Genomic DNA, 15,606 nt, shown 5'->3' on the forward strand with positions numbered 1-15,606 from the left:
GGGAAAGAGAAAGTTATCCCTGATGGGGTGCTCACACTCCCATCCTCTGGCACCCCACATTCAAGCAGGATAGTGGGCACACCTAGCATGTTCCTGTAGAACCAGGCTGTGAACCCCCAGCCCTTCTCAAAGGGCTCCAGCACAGAGCAGCTGCAGCCCTACTGCCTCACCTCCGCGGCTGGACCCCGGCATACTTTTTATAACTCAGCCCTGAGATCCCTGGCTCTTCACAGTGTGAACGTAGCGTTGAGCACATTGGCACAAATGAGAAACGCGCCCAGCATGGTTTTGAGGCAGTGTGCAAAATGATGGTACATTCCTCTACCCCCATGTCCTGGCCCCTTGGCAATGTGCTTTTGCCACTTATCACATCTGGGGTGGACTCTATTTCTCCACCCCTGGGTCTGGGCCATGTAGGGACAGGGAACAGAAGCCAGCCTGATGCAAGCTGAGGCTGGAAAGGTCATGTGTACTGGGACTCCTCTTCTTTTTCTACACGCAGACTCTTGAGCTGCCGTGTGGAGGAGCCAGGCCATCCTCCTCTCACTCTGGCCAACATCCTCCCAGTTACGACATGTGAGTGAAGACATCCTAGATTTTCAGGATCTGGTCCACCTGCCAACTCATCACATACACAAACAGGCTCAGTAAAGGCCAGCCAGGCTGGCTCAGATAACTGCCCAGTCAAACTCCTGAATTATGAGACAATTATGATAAACAGTCATTGTGTTAAGCTATTAAATTAAGGGTTGGTTTGTTTAGCAGCCAAAGCTAGCTGATACACTCCTTTTCATCATCAGTCTATGCTCAGACGTTGTGTCCCAAGAGGCCTTCCCGAAGAATCTGAACTCAAATATTGCCTCCCCCATCTCTCCATCCCCTCACCCTGCTTGATTTCTTGTTGATAGCTCCTCATACTATCTGACAATATATTATATAATATAATATTAACACATTAATTTACTTAGTTTTCATCAGTCTTCCCCACTAAGATGGCAACTCCTTGGGTTCCGGTCTCTGTGGGTTTTGTTCATTGCTGTATCCCCAGAGCCAAGAAGAGTGTCTCACAAACAGACGCTCAATAAAGATTTTTAAAAAATAAATAAATGCATGATTAATTGAAAAGCAGGTGTTCACTTGTTATCTGCAAGTAACAGTAAATGGGGCAAGATAAAATTATTGTATCTTGCCAAATTCATAGTTGATGGTAAACAAACATTTATTGACCATTTACTATGTACCAGATCCTGTTTTGGGCATTGGGGATGCAGGGGTAAACAAGCCTGCCAGAGCTCTGAACTCAAGGAGTTTTCTTCTACTGAGGGCCGTCCATAAACACTAAGGGATAAATAAATACTACAGGGCCAGGTGGTGATGCAGGAGTCAAATGTGAGGGTCTATGGGGCTGGCACAGATAGGAAGGTACCAGTTTCTCATTCGAAATCTGGGCATGAGTGCATCACGATCCAGAACTGGCTGGAGTTGGGAGTGGACTGTGGCGTTGGGACTGTATTGGGGATGCTTTCTCTCTGTCTCTGTATGTCTTGCTCTCATAGAAGAAAGAAATAATTTTTTAAAAATACTACAGTTCCACAGATGATGAACATGTTGAAAAAAATAAAACAGCAACGGGACAGAGGGTGACCGAGTAGGGGCAGGGGTAGTCAAGGAGGACCTTCCTGAGGAAGTGACATCTGTGCTGAGACCTGAGCATTTAAAAAGAGCCTGCCACATTTTTGCATTTCTAGGAGAACATCCTGGACTGAGAGGAGAACAAATTTGATCCATGGTTGGAACCAAGCGGTCAAGGGGAAGAGTAGGGGAAAATGACATGAAAACATTGGGCATGATCTTGATAATGTTGGAAAGTTGGAATTTTTCTCTTTACAATGGAAGCTATTGGTGAGTCGTATTTTTTTTTTTTAATTTTTGAGATATTTTTGCTACAGGACATGTGCATTTGCAAGAGATATAGAGAGAGACAGAAAGACAGAAAGTGAGAAATCATCCCTCAGGGGGTTTGGCCATGTCACAATCCCTTCTCCTACAGTCTCCTCTTGGAATTCTGGGCACACACATACACGTGCTTGGTATGAATTTAAGCCACCGGGTCCGGGACTTGAACCACCGTTGACTCCCCCATGGAGTCCAGTGACGTAACCATTATGCCATCTGCTGGTCCCCTGGAGAGTTGTATTGTTAAGCAGGGGGTGTCATGATTTCATCTACATTTTAGAAAGCTCACTTCACTTGGACTTCCCAGGGAGACCAGGGAGGAAGCCGTAACGCTGGCCTGGACAGGTGGTAGTGATGAAAATGAGGGAGAGGTGGCCAGGTTCAGGATCTGGTTTGAAGACAGCATTGCCAGGATTCTCAAATACCTAGATTAGGAAGAAAAGGATAGGGAAGTTTTTGACCCAAGCGACAGTGACCATGGGCACTGTCGCCAAGATAGAGGAGGTCTGGAGGTGGCCAAGGAGGAAGAGGACTTGGATGAGAAGAATCAGTGCAAAAAAGCTGCCTGTCTCCTTATGAAACAAGAGATGGCGGCCGACTCTCCCAAGCCTGCCATGTCTTTGTTTCCCTGGCAAGATGCGCTGCGATTCCATCTAATTTGGGGCCGCTCCGAAAGTGATTACTCTCCTTTTCGAGCTAATATCCACGTTCCATATTCATTTTCCTCTGGTGTATCAATTAGTATTTATACAAATGGAAATTAATTTTGTTATTTCTCTCCTATGTTTCAACCCTCTCAGCTCCTTTCCTATTCATCATTGCTGATATTTGCAAAACTTCCAAAATTAGTGTCATCTGCAAATTAGCAAGTCATATATCCCCTTTCAAAGCATTAATAGGATTGGCCATATTTACCAACCCCAGTGCATTCCCCCAGGCCCCTTTATTAAAGCTCTCTCCATTTACATAGACTTGCCGAGCGTGTGGAGGATTTCAGATATGGCGAGGAAAAGGCTGAGAGACAAGAGGTTCAGAAATTACAGGCCGCAAAGCATATGCCGAGGGTGCCTGGCCAAGTGGGCCTTCTGCCTTCCTACTGGGAAGAGAAGCAGAGATAACACACCTCCCTTGCAGTAAAAGGTCTCTGAAGGGCCAGCAAGTGGCATGGTGCTTAAGGCACTGGATTCCTGGGACCGGTAGACGGAGCAGCAGTTATATCGCTGGACTTCCACGTAGTCAACCACGGTTCGAGTCCTGGACCCAACAGCTTAAAACTCACACGGGGCACGTGTGTGTGTGTGTGTGTGTGTGTGTGTGTGTGTGTGTGTATGCCCAAAATCCCAAGAGGAGAATGGAGAAGGGATTGCAACATGGCCATCCCCCCAGGGGGTGATTTCTCGCTTTCTGTCTTTTGGTGATGGCAAGCACCCTATAACAAAAACCTCTCTAAAAAAAATGAAATAAGGCACTGGATTCCCACATGACTGACCACAGTTCAAGTCCTGCACCCAGCAGCTTGAGAATTACCCTGGGTTTGTGTATTTGCATGCCCAAAATCCCAAGAGGGGAATGGAGGAGAAGGGATTGCAGCGTGCTCATCCCCCAGAGGGTAATTTCTCACTTTCCCTCACTCTGTCTCTGGCGAGCACATGTGCCCTATGGCAAAACCTGAAAAAATGTTTTAAAAGAGGTCTCTGAGCCATCCTCCAGGGCAAAATTCCCAAAGGCACTGAAATCACATCTCCAAGAAAGGTCAGGAGCCGGGTTCAGTGCGAAAGACATTTACAGACAGCATCTTTGGGGAAATCATCAGATGCAGGGGGTGGTGAGGGCTTCTGCCCAGCCAGCACCCCTGCCTGCCTGCCTTCTCCTGGTTATAGCGTGCTGACCCCTGCCGGAGAACTACCCGGTGCTCAACCCACACTGTGGGCAAGTGAACCCATGACCCCGGCTGGATTTTCTATCTCACTCCTCCCGCCTACCCTGGTGAGCCACAGTGACTAGTACAAGGATGGGCAAGGGGCCCAAGCCAGACGCAGAAGCTGAATTCTGGGACAGTTGGACCTACTGGGAAACAGGTTTGCATGTATCTGGGGTTGCCAGGGAGGAGGTGGCTAGAAACCCAGCGCACCTAGGACACCAGGTCTGGACCTGGATCCAGCAGTGCAGGAAGCTAGTGACCTCTAACTTTTTAATCGCATGAGCCAATAAACTCCTTTTTTGCTTAACTCAGTTTGAATTCAATTTCTATTGTTCACACACACACACACACACACACACACAAACCTTAAAAGAAGAAGCTGCAGAAGGATCCTGACTAACATAGAGGAGACCAAACTGAATAAAAAGCAATCACTGTCCGGGGTTGGCAGGCGGCATGGTGGTTAAGGGTACTGGACTCCCACATGGCTTGCTTTTTCACTTTTTCACTTTCTCTCTGTCACTCTGTCCCTCTCTGACCAAATTAAAATAAATAAATAAAGTTAAAGTAATTAAAAAAAAATGCTGTCTAGCACTCATGGCTCATGGGAGATGCTGACTTGTACACAGAGACTTCTGACATGAGGTCCCAGGGACAGCCCTAACGTACTGGGGCAGTGTAGTGAGGACGTGGGTTTTGGAGCTGAACACCCTTGGTTCCATTCCCAGCTTCGGTACTAGCTGTGTGACCTTGGGCAGCTTACTCAATCACTCTGCGCCCCGGTTTCTAATCAAATCTAGCAAATGGAGACCATGAGTCCTCAACGACAGAAGGCAGGGAAGGCTCCAACATGGCGCCTCAGGGGAGATAAAAGCTGAGCCTCACCCCACTCTCTCAGCTGGCAGCAGGCTGGCTTTGAAGTTGCTGTTATTCTGAAGTACCTGAGAGCAAGCGAGAGCGAGACAGAGAGCACCCCGATAGGCTCCTGACACAGCGAAACACCTCCAGCATAGTCAGCCCTGGGCCACAGGCTCGTGCGCACCGGCGCACCCAGGGAGGTCTCTGCACTTGAACCTTCCTGCATGGGACTGCCCTGTGGTGTGGGGTTTTGGATTTAAATTTCGCTGGGGACCATGAAGAAGACTCCTGGGAAGAAGATGGGATCACAGAAGGCCTGAAGGAGGGGCGCACTGAGAACATGTGAGGCATGGCCCGCCCCCTCCTCCCACTTCCAGGACCAAAGACTTCCTCCTCCAGAGGCTGGAAGGGTTGACGGTTTATCACGTGTGGCTGGAGTTCCTTGCAAAAGGCCACGCTCCTCCCTAGGGCAGCCTAGATCCAGAGGTATCGAGGTGTAGAGACCCAGCCCCTTCACTCAACTCAGGGCAACTCCATTTAGCCATCGCAGCTCCCGAGCTCTCCGTAGAGCTGGCCGAGGCCTTGACATGACTGCACCACTGCCCGACTTCTCCTTCCGCTAGTCCTGGGTCCTGCCCTCCCCCAAGTGTGCAGGGGGATTCCGAGAGCACGCCCTAGGGAACTCTCTCTGAGCCTGCTTCTTAGAAGCTGTGATGGTTAAATCTTGGGTGTCAACCTGATGGACTGATGAATACATAGACACTTGGTAGAGCATTATCCTGGGTAGATGTGTGGGTGTTTCCGGGGGAGATTAACCTGAGAGCCTGGGTACACTAGGTGGGGAAGTCCGCCTCAATGTGGACGGTACCAGCTGATCCCTGAGGGGCCAGCAGAGGACATGTAGAGATGATGGGTCTCTCTGGGGAGGGCGACAGATCCTCTTCTGCTGCCTTGGGCTTCGGAATTCAAGGTCCGCCAGCCTTTGGACTCCAGGACTCCCAGCAGCCCTCCTGGCCCCTGGACTCTCGGGCTTTGTGAGTTACACCATCCCCTTCCCTGCCTCCGAAGCCCTCGGCTTGGCCTGAGCCATGCCATCAGTACCCCAGGGTTTCCAGCGTGCAGATGGACTGTCCTGGGGCTTCTCAGCTGTCATAATCACATGAACCAACTGTTCTCATAAGTCCACTCTAATATACCTACCCATAACCCACGGGGTCTGCCTCCCTCGAGCACCTCGAGTAATGAGCAACCCCACTGGCAACAGCCGGGCAGGGCTGGGATAAGGCCAGGGCTCGGAGACACTGCGCTTCACTCTGGAGATGGTGCTGGGGAGGCCGGCAGAGGGAGCATGACAGCGTCATGCCTCTAGTTTCCAGGAGATAAACTGGAAGCAGGTGACACGTGCAGTGGGGAAGGAGCAGCAGGGTGCATGGCTGCCAGGAGCCAGCCCCAGAGCCTTGGTAACAGGGGTGGGGGAGGAGATGATGGTCAGCCCTGACCTCATGCCCAGGACCGCGGGGAGCTGATGGGGACTTGCATGGAGTAGGCGAGAACTGGCAGAAAGGGCGGATGGGAACGGAGAGGTGAACAGACACGGGGAGACCCAGATGGGATTTACTCAGAGGCTGTGGGCCAGCGGGCGCTGCAGCCTCTGAGCTGTTTTATTTGGCACGTGCAGTGTTTTAAAACATTACAAAATTAGTCACCACTATTAAAGAATCTGGAGAGCTCAAGGAAAAATCTGAATTTCTGACCTCTTCTGAGAAGTCGGGAGACCTGGTAGCCCAGGCTCCAAGAGCAAGGGGAGGGCAGTTTTCTGCTCTGGGTGAGTTTGAAGAGGCAGCAGGAACCAGTGCACTCACAGATGCCTCAGGCGCCTCCTGGTCGGGGCCACGGCGAACACTCAGGGTGTCTGCATGCAGAACCCAAACGCGCCCCTGGAAGGGCAAACCACACAGAGGTGGTTACATAAAAGCCCTCCTCTGAAGGGGTTCAGTCCCATCTGGGCCAGCAAGATAAGTGCAGGCTTCGGCCTCCACTCGCCCCATTCGTTACCTGTAGCTCTGTGCAGTGTACAACTGTTCAACTGTCCAAGGAAACTCTGCCCAAAGTGGCCTCAACTCCCCCCACCTGACATTGCCCCCGGAGAGGGTACTCACAGATCCCATGGTAGACGCCTGGCTCTGGTGTGGTGACTTCGGGAACAGGGGGACTGGGTGGCAGCTCTAGCTCCGGGACCTGCACACAGGTTGGGGGAGAAAGTAGGGAACGGGGTGAGTTTAGCCAGACCCATGCAGCTGGCTAGCTGCGCTCCAGATATTGCTGCCCAGCCCATGCCCGGGTAAATGCCTGTCTTCCCTGCGTTTTCTGTCTTCGTGGACGCTCCGTGACTAGAGATATGGGCAGGCCCAGAATCCTCGCCAGCGGCTCTTGCTGGGAGTGAAGAAGTTTAAGTGACCAGTGAAGGTGTTCAGATTTTCTTTAACAGGGGAAGACCCAATAACAGTTGATTTAAAGAGCTAAAGGAAAGGAGGGAAGGAAGAAGGAAGTGGGGGACGAAAGAAGGGAAGAAGAAAGGAAGGGAAGGAGGGAGGAAGATGGGAGGGAAAGAAAAAGGAATGAGGGAGAGCCAGCCAATACTATGGTGGTTAACACAGCTGGATACCACATGGGTGACTATGTGGTTTGAATCCTGGACCCAGCAGCGTGAGAAACACACTGAGCGAGTGTGCAAGCATACCCCAAATCCTAAGAGGAGAATAGAGAGGGGATTGCACCATGGTCTTCCGCAATGCAGGAGATTTCTTACCTTTCCTCTCTCTCTGCCTCTCCCACCAGCACTCATACAAAATTAGTCACCACTATTAAAGAATCTGGAGAGCTCAAGGAAAAATCTGAATTTCTGACCTCTTCTGAGAAGTCGGGAGACCTGGTAGCCCAGGCTCCAAGAGCAAGGGGAGGGCAGTTTTCTGCTCTGGGTGAGTTTGAAGAGGCAGCAGGAACCAGTGCACTCACAGATGCCTCAGGCGCCTCCTGGTCGGGGCCACGGCGAACACTCAGGGTGTCTGCATGCAGAACCCAAACGCGCCCCTGGAAGGGCAAACCACACAGAGGTGGTTACATAAAAGCCCTCCTCTGAAGGGGTTCAGTCCCATCTGGGCCAGCAAGATAAGTGCAGGCTTCGGCCTCCACTCGCCCCATTCGTTACCTGTAGCTCTGTGCAGTGTACAACTGTTCAACTGTCCAAGGAAACTCTGCCCAAAGTGGCCTCAACTCCCCCCACCTGACATTGCCCCCGGAGAGGGTACTCACAGATCCCATGGTAGACGCCTGGCTCTGGTGTGGTGACTTCGGGAACAGGGGGACTGGGTGGCAGCTCTAGCTCCGGGACCTGCACACAGGTTGGGGGAGAAAGTAGGGAACGGGGTGAGTTTAGCCAGACCCATGCAGCTGGCTAGCTGCGCTCCAGATATTGCTGCCCAGCCCATGCCCGGGTAAATGCCTGTCTTCCCTGCGTTTTCTGTCTTCGTGGACGCTCCGTGACTAGAGATATGGGCAGGCCCAGAATCCTCGCCAGCGGCTCTTGCTGGGAGTGAAGAAGTTTAAGTGACCAGTGAAGGTGTTCAGATTTTCTTTAACAGGGGAAGACCCAATAACAGTTGATTTAAAGAGCTAAAGGAAAGGAGGGAAGGAAGAAGGAAGTGGGGGACGAAAGAAGGGAAGAAGAAAGGAAGGGAAGGAGGGAGGAAGATGGGAGGGAAAGAAAAAGGAATGAGGGAGAGCCAGCCAATACTATGGTGGTTAACACAGCTGGATACCACATGGGTGACTATGTGGTTTGAATCCTGGACCCAGCAGCGTGAGAAACACACTGAGCGAGTGTGCAAGCATACCCCAAATCCTAAGAGGAGAATAGAGAGGGGATTGCACCATGGTCTTCCGCAATGCAGGAGATTTCTTACCTTTCCTCTCTCTCTGCCTCTCCCACCAGCACTCATGCCCTATAGCAAAAACTAAAAACTAAAATAAAGAAGGAACAAAGGGAGGAAGAGAGGGAAGGAAGAGAGAGAGCGAGAGAAAGGAAGGAAGAATTCAAGCCACCGAGTGGTCTCCGACCTTGGTTATTCATTGAGCAGAATCTCTAGGAATGGGGCCTGGGCACCTGCACTTTCAGAGTTCCCAGCAGATTCTCCGAGGAGCCGGATGAAGACCCCTGGCCACGGGCTAAGTGGGTTGCCACACCCTGTTTCCTGGGTTTCCTATGCAAATTTTGCTTGGGATTTCTCTGCACTGTAAATCAGGGCCAAAGTGCCTTCCCTACTTTACAGGCAGGAAAGCTGAGGTACAAAAAGAAGTGATGAGATGGAGACAGTGACCCCTCCCTGGCGTCCACGGGACTGGGGCCATCAGAGAGCCTTGCAAAGGGTCTTCATTAGAAAAATGCTAAACAAAGACCCCGAGGTCAACTCCTCAAGGTCAATTCCCAGCTAGAAACCCAGCAATCAGATCCAGATCACATGCTTGGTGAGCCACAGGTTTGGAAACTGTTGAAGCAATTGTCAATATTTGAAAATCGAGAGACTTTACATAAAAACCCAGATTTCTGGCTTCTCTTTAAAAAACCAAGAGGACTAACAAGGGGCACCCCTTGTCTGGGTAGAGAGGCAGCTCCTTCCTCTGAGGCAGGGAGGGTTGTGGCCACCCCAGCTGTCTGACCGGATGCTCTGTCAGGCTCTGTGCATGCAATGCCCAGTCAGCATTCTGGGGCCTACACCCTGTCACTGCTCTGCCTTGGTCATCACCTTCTCTCCTGCGAGAAGTTCCTCCACTCTTGTCCCACCCTCTTTTTTTTTTTTTTTTTTTTTGAGAGGTTTTTTCGCTATAGGGCGTGTGCGCTCGCCAGACAGACAGAGAGAGACATAGAGACAGAAAGCGAGAAATCACCCCCCAGGGGGGGTGGTCACGCCGCAATCCCTTCTCCTCCATTCTCCTCTTGGGATCTGGGGCACGTACGCACACGCGCCCGGCGTGAGTTTTAAGCCACCGGGTCCGGGACGCGAACCACGGTCGACTACGTGGGAGTCCAGCGACATAGCCATTACGCTAACTGCTGGTTCCCCTTGTCCCACCCTCTTTAACCACCTCTTCTTTCTCCTCCGTCCTCAAGAATCTCTCCAGAGGGGACAGGAGGTGGTGTGGTGGTTAAGGTGCTGGATTCCCACATGGCTGACCATGGTTCAAGTCCTAGAACTAGCAGCTTGAAAATCATGCTGGGCAGGACCAGCAAATGGTATAATGGTTACATCACTGGACTCCCACTTAGCTGACCACAGTTCGAGTCCTGGACCTGGCAGCTTAAAACTCATGCCGGGCGCATGTGTGTGTGTATCCAAAATCCTCAGAGGAAAATGGAGGAGAGGGGATTGTGGTGTGGCCATCTCCCCCTGGGGTGATTTCTCATTTTCTGTCTCTCTGGTGAGCGTGCACACACTATAGCAACAATCTCTCTAAAAAAAATTTTAAAAAGAAAAAAGAAAGTCACACAGGGGTTGTGTGTGTGTGTGTGTGCACACGCGTGCCCAAAATCCCTCAAGAAGAGATTGTGGTGTAGCCATCTCACCCAGGGGGTGATTTCTTACATCCCTCCACCTTTCTCTTTCTCCCTCCAGTGAGTGAGTGTATATGCCCTATGGAAAAAAAAGCTAAAAAACAAAAACCAAATAAACAAAAAACCTCTCCAGAGACCCAAGGGTCTCTTCACCCTGACGATGGGACCAACTTAAAGCACACGCCTTGGAGTCAGGCATTCAGTTCTAGCCTGACTGCTCTTCCAGGATCAGCCCTGGATAAGCTACTTCATTAGTCTGAACCTCAGTTTCCTCATGGGAATGTTAATAGTCTCTGCTCTCAAAGGGCCATCCTGAGGGTTAAACAGCACCATGCACCACGCTTGGATCAAGACCCCCCACTCAGGAAGCCGTGGCTGTGATTACCATCATTGCTGCCCATTAAAAGCATTTCTAGTCCCTCCATCAGAGACAACAGAGAGTGATCAAAACGCAACCCAAAGCAAAAATTCCCCCGAGACTGCCAACCTCTAAATTACAGAGATGCCACAGAGCTGATTTCGCCTGGCTTTGATTAAAATTTGAATACTTTCTTCACTTTGGTTAAAAAAAATAATACAAACCAAAAAATAATTAGAGAATGAAATATGACATACAGGACCAAAACTGAAGTAGAAAAATAGAAAATGTCAAACAGTAGCACCAGCAGCTTAAAGGATATCCATCTTAATTCCCTCTGCTCCGCTGTGAGTGAGGAGAAGAGATCTACCTAAGGGTGCCCGGCCACCCCAGTGCCCGTCCTACCCGGTCCTCAGCCCATAGGCCAGCCTGGGTGAAGGGCCGCTCCTCGCCCTGGCCGTCGGCCGTGCTGGGCCTCCTCAGCGCCTCCCCCTGCTGCAGGCCGCACAGGCTCTCCGCATCGATGTCGAACGTCTCATCTGAACAGAATATGGCCTCCAGAATGTCCTCGTCAGTCGTGAACAAGATCGTGTCTCCAAAGTGCTCTGGGGCTAAGGGGTAACCAGGAAGACAGAAGGGTCAACCCACCCCAAGTCCCAGTGATTTGTAGATCAAGCACCGAAACCCATCAGCCTTTCTGCTGCACAATCCCAAAGCACTGTTACTGATTTGTGTAAGCGAGCCTTATTATTCTACACGTTTACAAATGGAATTCGTATGCCATAAGAGCCACATAGATAGGGACCAGCAGATGGTGTAATGGTTACATTGCTGACTTTCAGGGAGTTGACTACGGTTTGAGTCCTGGACCCGGTGACTTGAAACTCACACCTGCTGCATGTGTGTACATGTTCAAAATCCCAAGAGGAGAATGAAGGAGAAAGGAGTGCAGTGTGGCCATCCTCCCTGGGGGTGATTTCTCACTTTCCATCTCTCTGTCTCTCCAATGAGCACATGCGTCCTATTGCAAAAGTCTCTCTTAAAAAAAAAAAAAAGAACCACATAGATCTAATGGGATCTAATCTCATGAGAATCACTGTAATCTGTCATCAAACTAGCAACATATCTTCTGTATTGATGAGGTACCGTAGCAGACGTTGTGCCCACCCGGATCCCCGCTGATCCTTCTTAAGGGTTCTTTGCCTGGTGGGGAGTTCTGCCCCCAGCATGGGGAGCCTACCTCCAATGACTGACAGGCTTGTGGGACTCCACAGCCCTCCTCCTTTGCCTTAGGCAGGAAAGCCCTCACATTTATCCTCCTGAGCTCCCTCAGGATCCTGCGGAGGCTGAGATTCCTCAGAAACTGTATCCTTGCACCCTCACTGCCCCAGGTTTCTCCTGGAAGCACTCTCTTTATAAGTTGCTTGCTAAAGAAGCCCTCTCCTCAGCCTCAGGTTCCCAACTCTACTGAAGGCAGGTAAGTTCTTAACAAAGGCATTTCAGGAAGGTGCAGTAACGTGCTCAGCTGCAAGAGATGAGCCTGGACGTCTATGAGAGGAGAGAGCGATCTGCCACGGGCTAGCAGTGGGCCTATTTTTCCCTTGGAACCTCAATGGTAGCAGAGGGGCTTCGAGAACATTCTTACAAACATACTGTACCTCCTGTCAAGGTTCCTGAGGCCTTAGCGATCTCTCCTTCAAAGATGCACTGCGTGTCTAACAGCATCGTGATGTCCTTCACGCCGCGGAAGGAGTGTATCCGCGATTTATTGTAATTCCAAATCCTGATCAGGGCTACTTGGCAAGGGTGCAAGAAATCAATGGTGATGGAGTGAGACTTGCCGGGTGTGAAGGGGGCCAGCCAGACATGCATGTCGTCCTGCGTCCTGTTCACCCCATCGATGAGGTTGGTGACCACACGAGGGTCTTTCCCATAAGCCGGTAAAACGTTGATGTCAGGAGGGTCGGCTTCAATGTTCGAGATCTGCACCGGCTCGCCCTTGGCACTGAATATTTCTATTCCATTCAGGCCCACGTAGTGTCTGTCCCCCCATGTAGACTTGATGTCGAGGACCAAGTGCTGTCCATAAGGTAAGACGGGGATCTTAAAGTCACGCTCGCTGTCCGTCTCTGGGGAGCAGCAGTCCTGCCCTCTCACTGGCTCCGGCTTCCCCTCCTTCCGGGGGGCTGGCTCGCTGTGCCGGCTGGCCCTCTGCTGCTGCAGGAACTCGTCCAGGACATCCCCCTGGAACTCCATGTTGGAGATGCGTCCTCGGTGGGAGCGGTCAAAGGCACTGAGGGAGTTCCATGACTCATGCAGCGTGTGTTCCTGCTCACTGTGCCGCCTCGACCATGGTGGCGTTCTGGGGAGCCAGGTTTCTTCTGCAAGAAAGGACACAGGAGGGGCGAAGATTTGTTAGTGGCACATGTGGAAGGGGACTCTTAGGGTATCAGAGAGTGGTTCTCGTCTGGGCAGGACTCCTCCAGAGGGTGTTCTATGAACTGGTGGGGTTGCTCTTGGTTGTCTCATGGCCCAAAGGGTCCTACTGCACCTGACGAATAGGGCCAGGGAAGGGAATATCCTGCTCTGCATGGGATGGTCAGGCACCAGCCATGACCTCCTGTCCTACAAAACTTCTAACTGTCCTGCTGGACATGATCTAGACATGATCATCCATATCTAAAACCTAGTTGTTAAAAAAAAAAAATGTATTTTCGGGAACCAGCAGTTAGCATAATGGCTATGTCGCTGGATTCCCACGTAGTCGACCGCGGTTCACGTCCCGGACCCAGTGGCTTAGAACTCACGCCGGGCGCATGTGCGTGCGTGCCCAAGATCCCGAGAGGAGAATGGAGGAGAAGGGATTGCGGCGTGACCATCACCCCTGGGGTGTGATTTCTCGCTTTCTGTCTCTATGTCTCTCTCTGTCTGGCGAGCACACGCACCCTATAGCGAAAAAACCTCTCAAAAAAAAGAAAAAAAAGAAAAGAAAATGTATTTTCAGCAGACTTCGAATTTTCTAAGAATAGAGCCATCATATAAGTTGAAGGAAGACTCTGAGCAGGTTAAAAACTTTGCCGAAGTCACCCCTCACTTCAGAAACTCACATGCTGAGGGCAATGGCCAGGGTGTCTGAGTCAGCAACCCGGGGCTGTCACAGGCACGTGACCTATGGTGCTCTCAAAGATACTTAATGGCAGATGGAAGGCTCATAAGAGAAAACTAAATGGAAAAAAGCCAGATATGCAATTTTAGATGCAGTGCATCCCAGCATGGAGCCATGCACCGCACTACAACTGACCGTTTCTGGGTGGCGCATCGGATGAACTCACATTTTCTTTGTAAGCTTTTCTTCTTCTTCTTTTTATTTATTTTTTTATTTTTGCTATAGGGTGTGTGTGCTGACCAACGGGAGAGAAAAAGTGACAGAGCACTCCTGGGGGGATGGCCATGTGCAATCCCTTCGCCTCCGCTCTTCTCTTAGGATTTTGGGCATGAATGCACACATCCCTGACATGTCTCTCAAGCTGCCAGGCCTGGGACTTGAACATAATAATGGTACTGAAAAGGCAAATAAAGGCAGTGGCACAGCAGAACAGTGGGATGGTCTCTGAAGAAATGCCACCGGAGAAGGTTCCTGCTTCAAGTCTGGAGCCCTTCCTTCCTAGAACACCAGGCATGTGCTTGCCTGTGATCCCAGGCTGGCTGAGGCTAGGGCTGGATCCCTCCTGGGGATGTTTTCTCTCTTACTTATGGAAGAAGTAAGTAAATAAGCTTAAAAAAACAAAACAAACAAGAAAGAAAGAAAAGCAAGCAAGCCAGGTATACCACAAAGTCAGGAATCTACGTCTGCACACAGCTACAGCGTGCGTCCTGAGCACGTCAAGGACACAGGCCGGCCCAGGGCGATGGCTCTCAAGGGCCACACTGAGCAGCGCCCTGTCCTCACAGCCACACCACAGCTAACCACCATCTAAGGGTGTCATCCTGGAAAAACAGCAGCTGGTGACACTGACGTTGTGTTTTTCCTCCTTTCATACGTCCTGTGCCCTGCACTCCATTTTCTGCCTGTCTCCTAGGGGGCTTGGCTCCATCAATTATCTCCTCTCTCCAGAATCTTCAATCACTCCTTTCCCACTGGCACCTTCCCCTCTCTCTGCCTGCAGACGTGCATAAATCTTTCCTGCCTAAAAGAGAGGAAAAGAAGAAAAAAGGAGCTGACCTGATCCCATGGCTCTTCCCATCATGGCCTGTTTTCTCCGTTCCACCTCCCACCCCACCAGCCTCGGTCAGCCCCCTGCACCTGGCTCCTCTCTGCAGTATTCTTGTTTCACCTGCCCAAACTCCACCTCCTCTTCTTCTGGGAACAGCTCCTTGATTTTCCTTTGGGTGTCCCCCCACCTTTAGGCCATCAACAGGGAGAGAATGCTGGCAGTATTTCCCAAGCTGGGCTCAAAGGGGCAGCGCCAAGCTGGTAGAATGAAAAGTGTGGAGTTGCCAGGGGCCATTTTGCTACACTGGGGTTAGCCTGCCTGCGAATGAAGCCAGCAAAGGAAACACTAGCAGAAGGATGAAGAGAGTCCTGATGATATTGTTTGAGCTCCTGGATCCAACCCTGCCTGAAGTCAACCCTCTACTAACTCTTTGTCCTCTGCATTTGTAAGAATCCTACAATTCCTACAACCCTCCTTATTTTTTCCAAGTGGACGGTCCACATTCCATGTTGATATCCCAGGTAAACTTCTTCCACTTGATAGTCCCCTTCCACCAGGAGACACTATAGCTCCCTGCTTCTCTACCTCACCCACTGACGGTCATTTCTATCACACTGTGCCATGCCCCTACGCCCTAAGTCTGGGAGTGTCCCAAGGCCCTGGCCTCAGCTCCATCTGGTCCTCTCCCGAT

At 50.9% G+C, this 15,606-nt stretch overlaps 1 protein-coding gene across 4 annotated transcripts in view; it reads right to left on the reverse strand.

The window, feature by feature from the left end:
- Positions 1–15,606, reverse strand: part of KATNIP (katanin interacting protein) — a 225,682-nt gene that overhangs the window by 21,388 nt on the left and 188,688 nt on the right. For all 4 annotated transcript variants that reach the window (XM_027771785.1, XM_027771786.1, XM_006148283.2 and 1 more), the window contains 3 exons: positions 12,360–13,082; positions 11,107–11,312; positions 8,048–8,126 (listed from right to left, as the gene is read on the reverse strand). In XM_027771785.1, coding sequence (XP_027627586.1) covers positions 8,048–8,126; positions 11,107–11,312; positions 12,360–13,082 — 1,008 coding nt within the window. The remainder of the gene's footprint in view (positions 1–8,047; positions 8,127–11,106; positions 11,313–12,359; positions 13,083–15,606) is intronic.

The sequence above is a fragment of the Tupaia chinensis genome, unplaced genomic scaffold (assembly GCF_000334495.1).
Source record: "Tupaia chinensis unplaced genomic scaffold, TupChi_1.0 Scaffold000231_1, whole genome shotgun sequence".
In the NCBI taxonomy this organism is placed as follows: domain Eukaryota; kingdom Metazoa; phylum Chordata; class Mammalia; order Scandentia; family Tupaiidae; genus Tupaia; species Tupaia belangeri.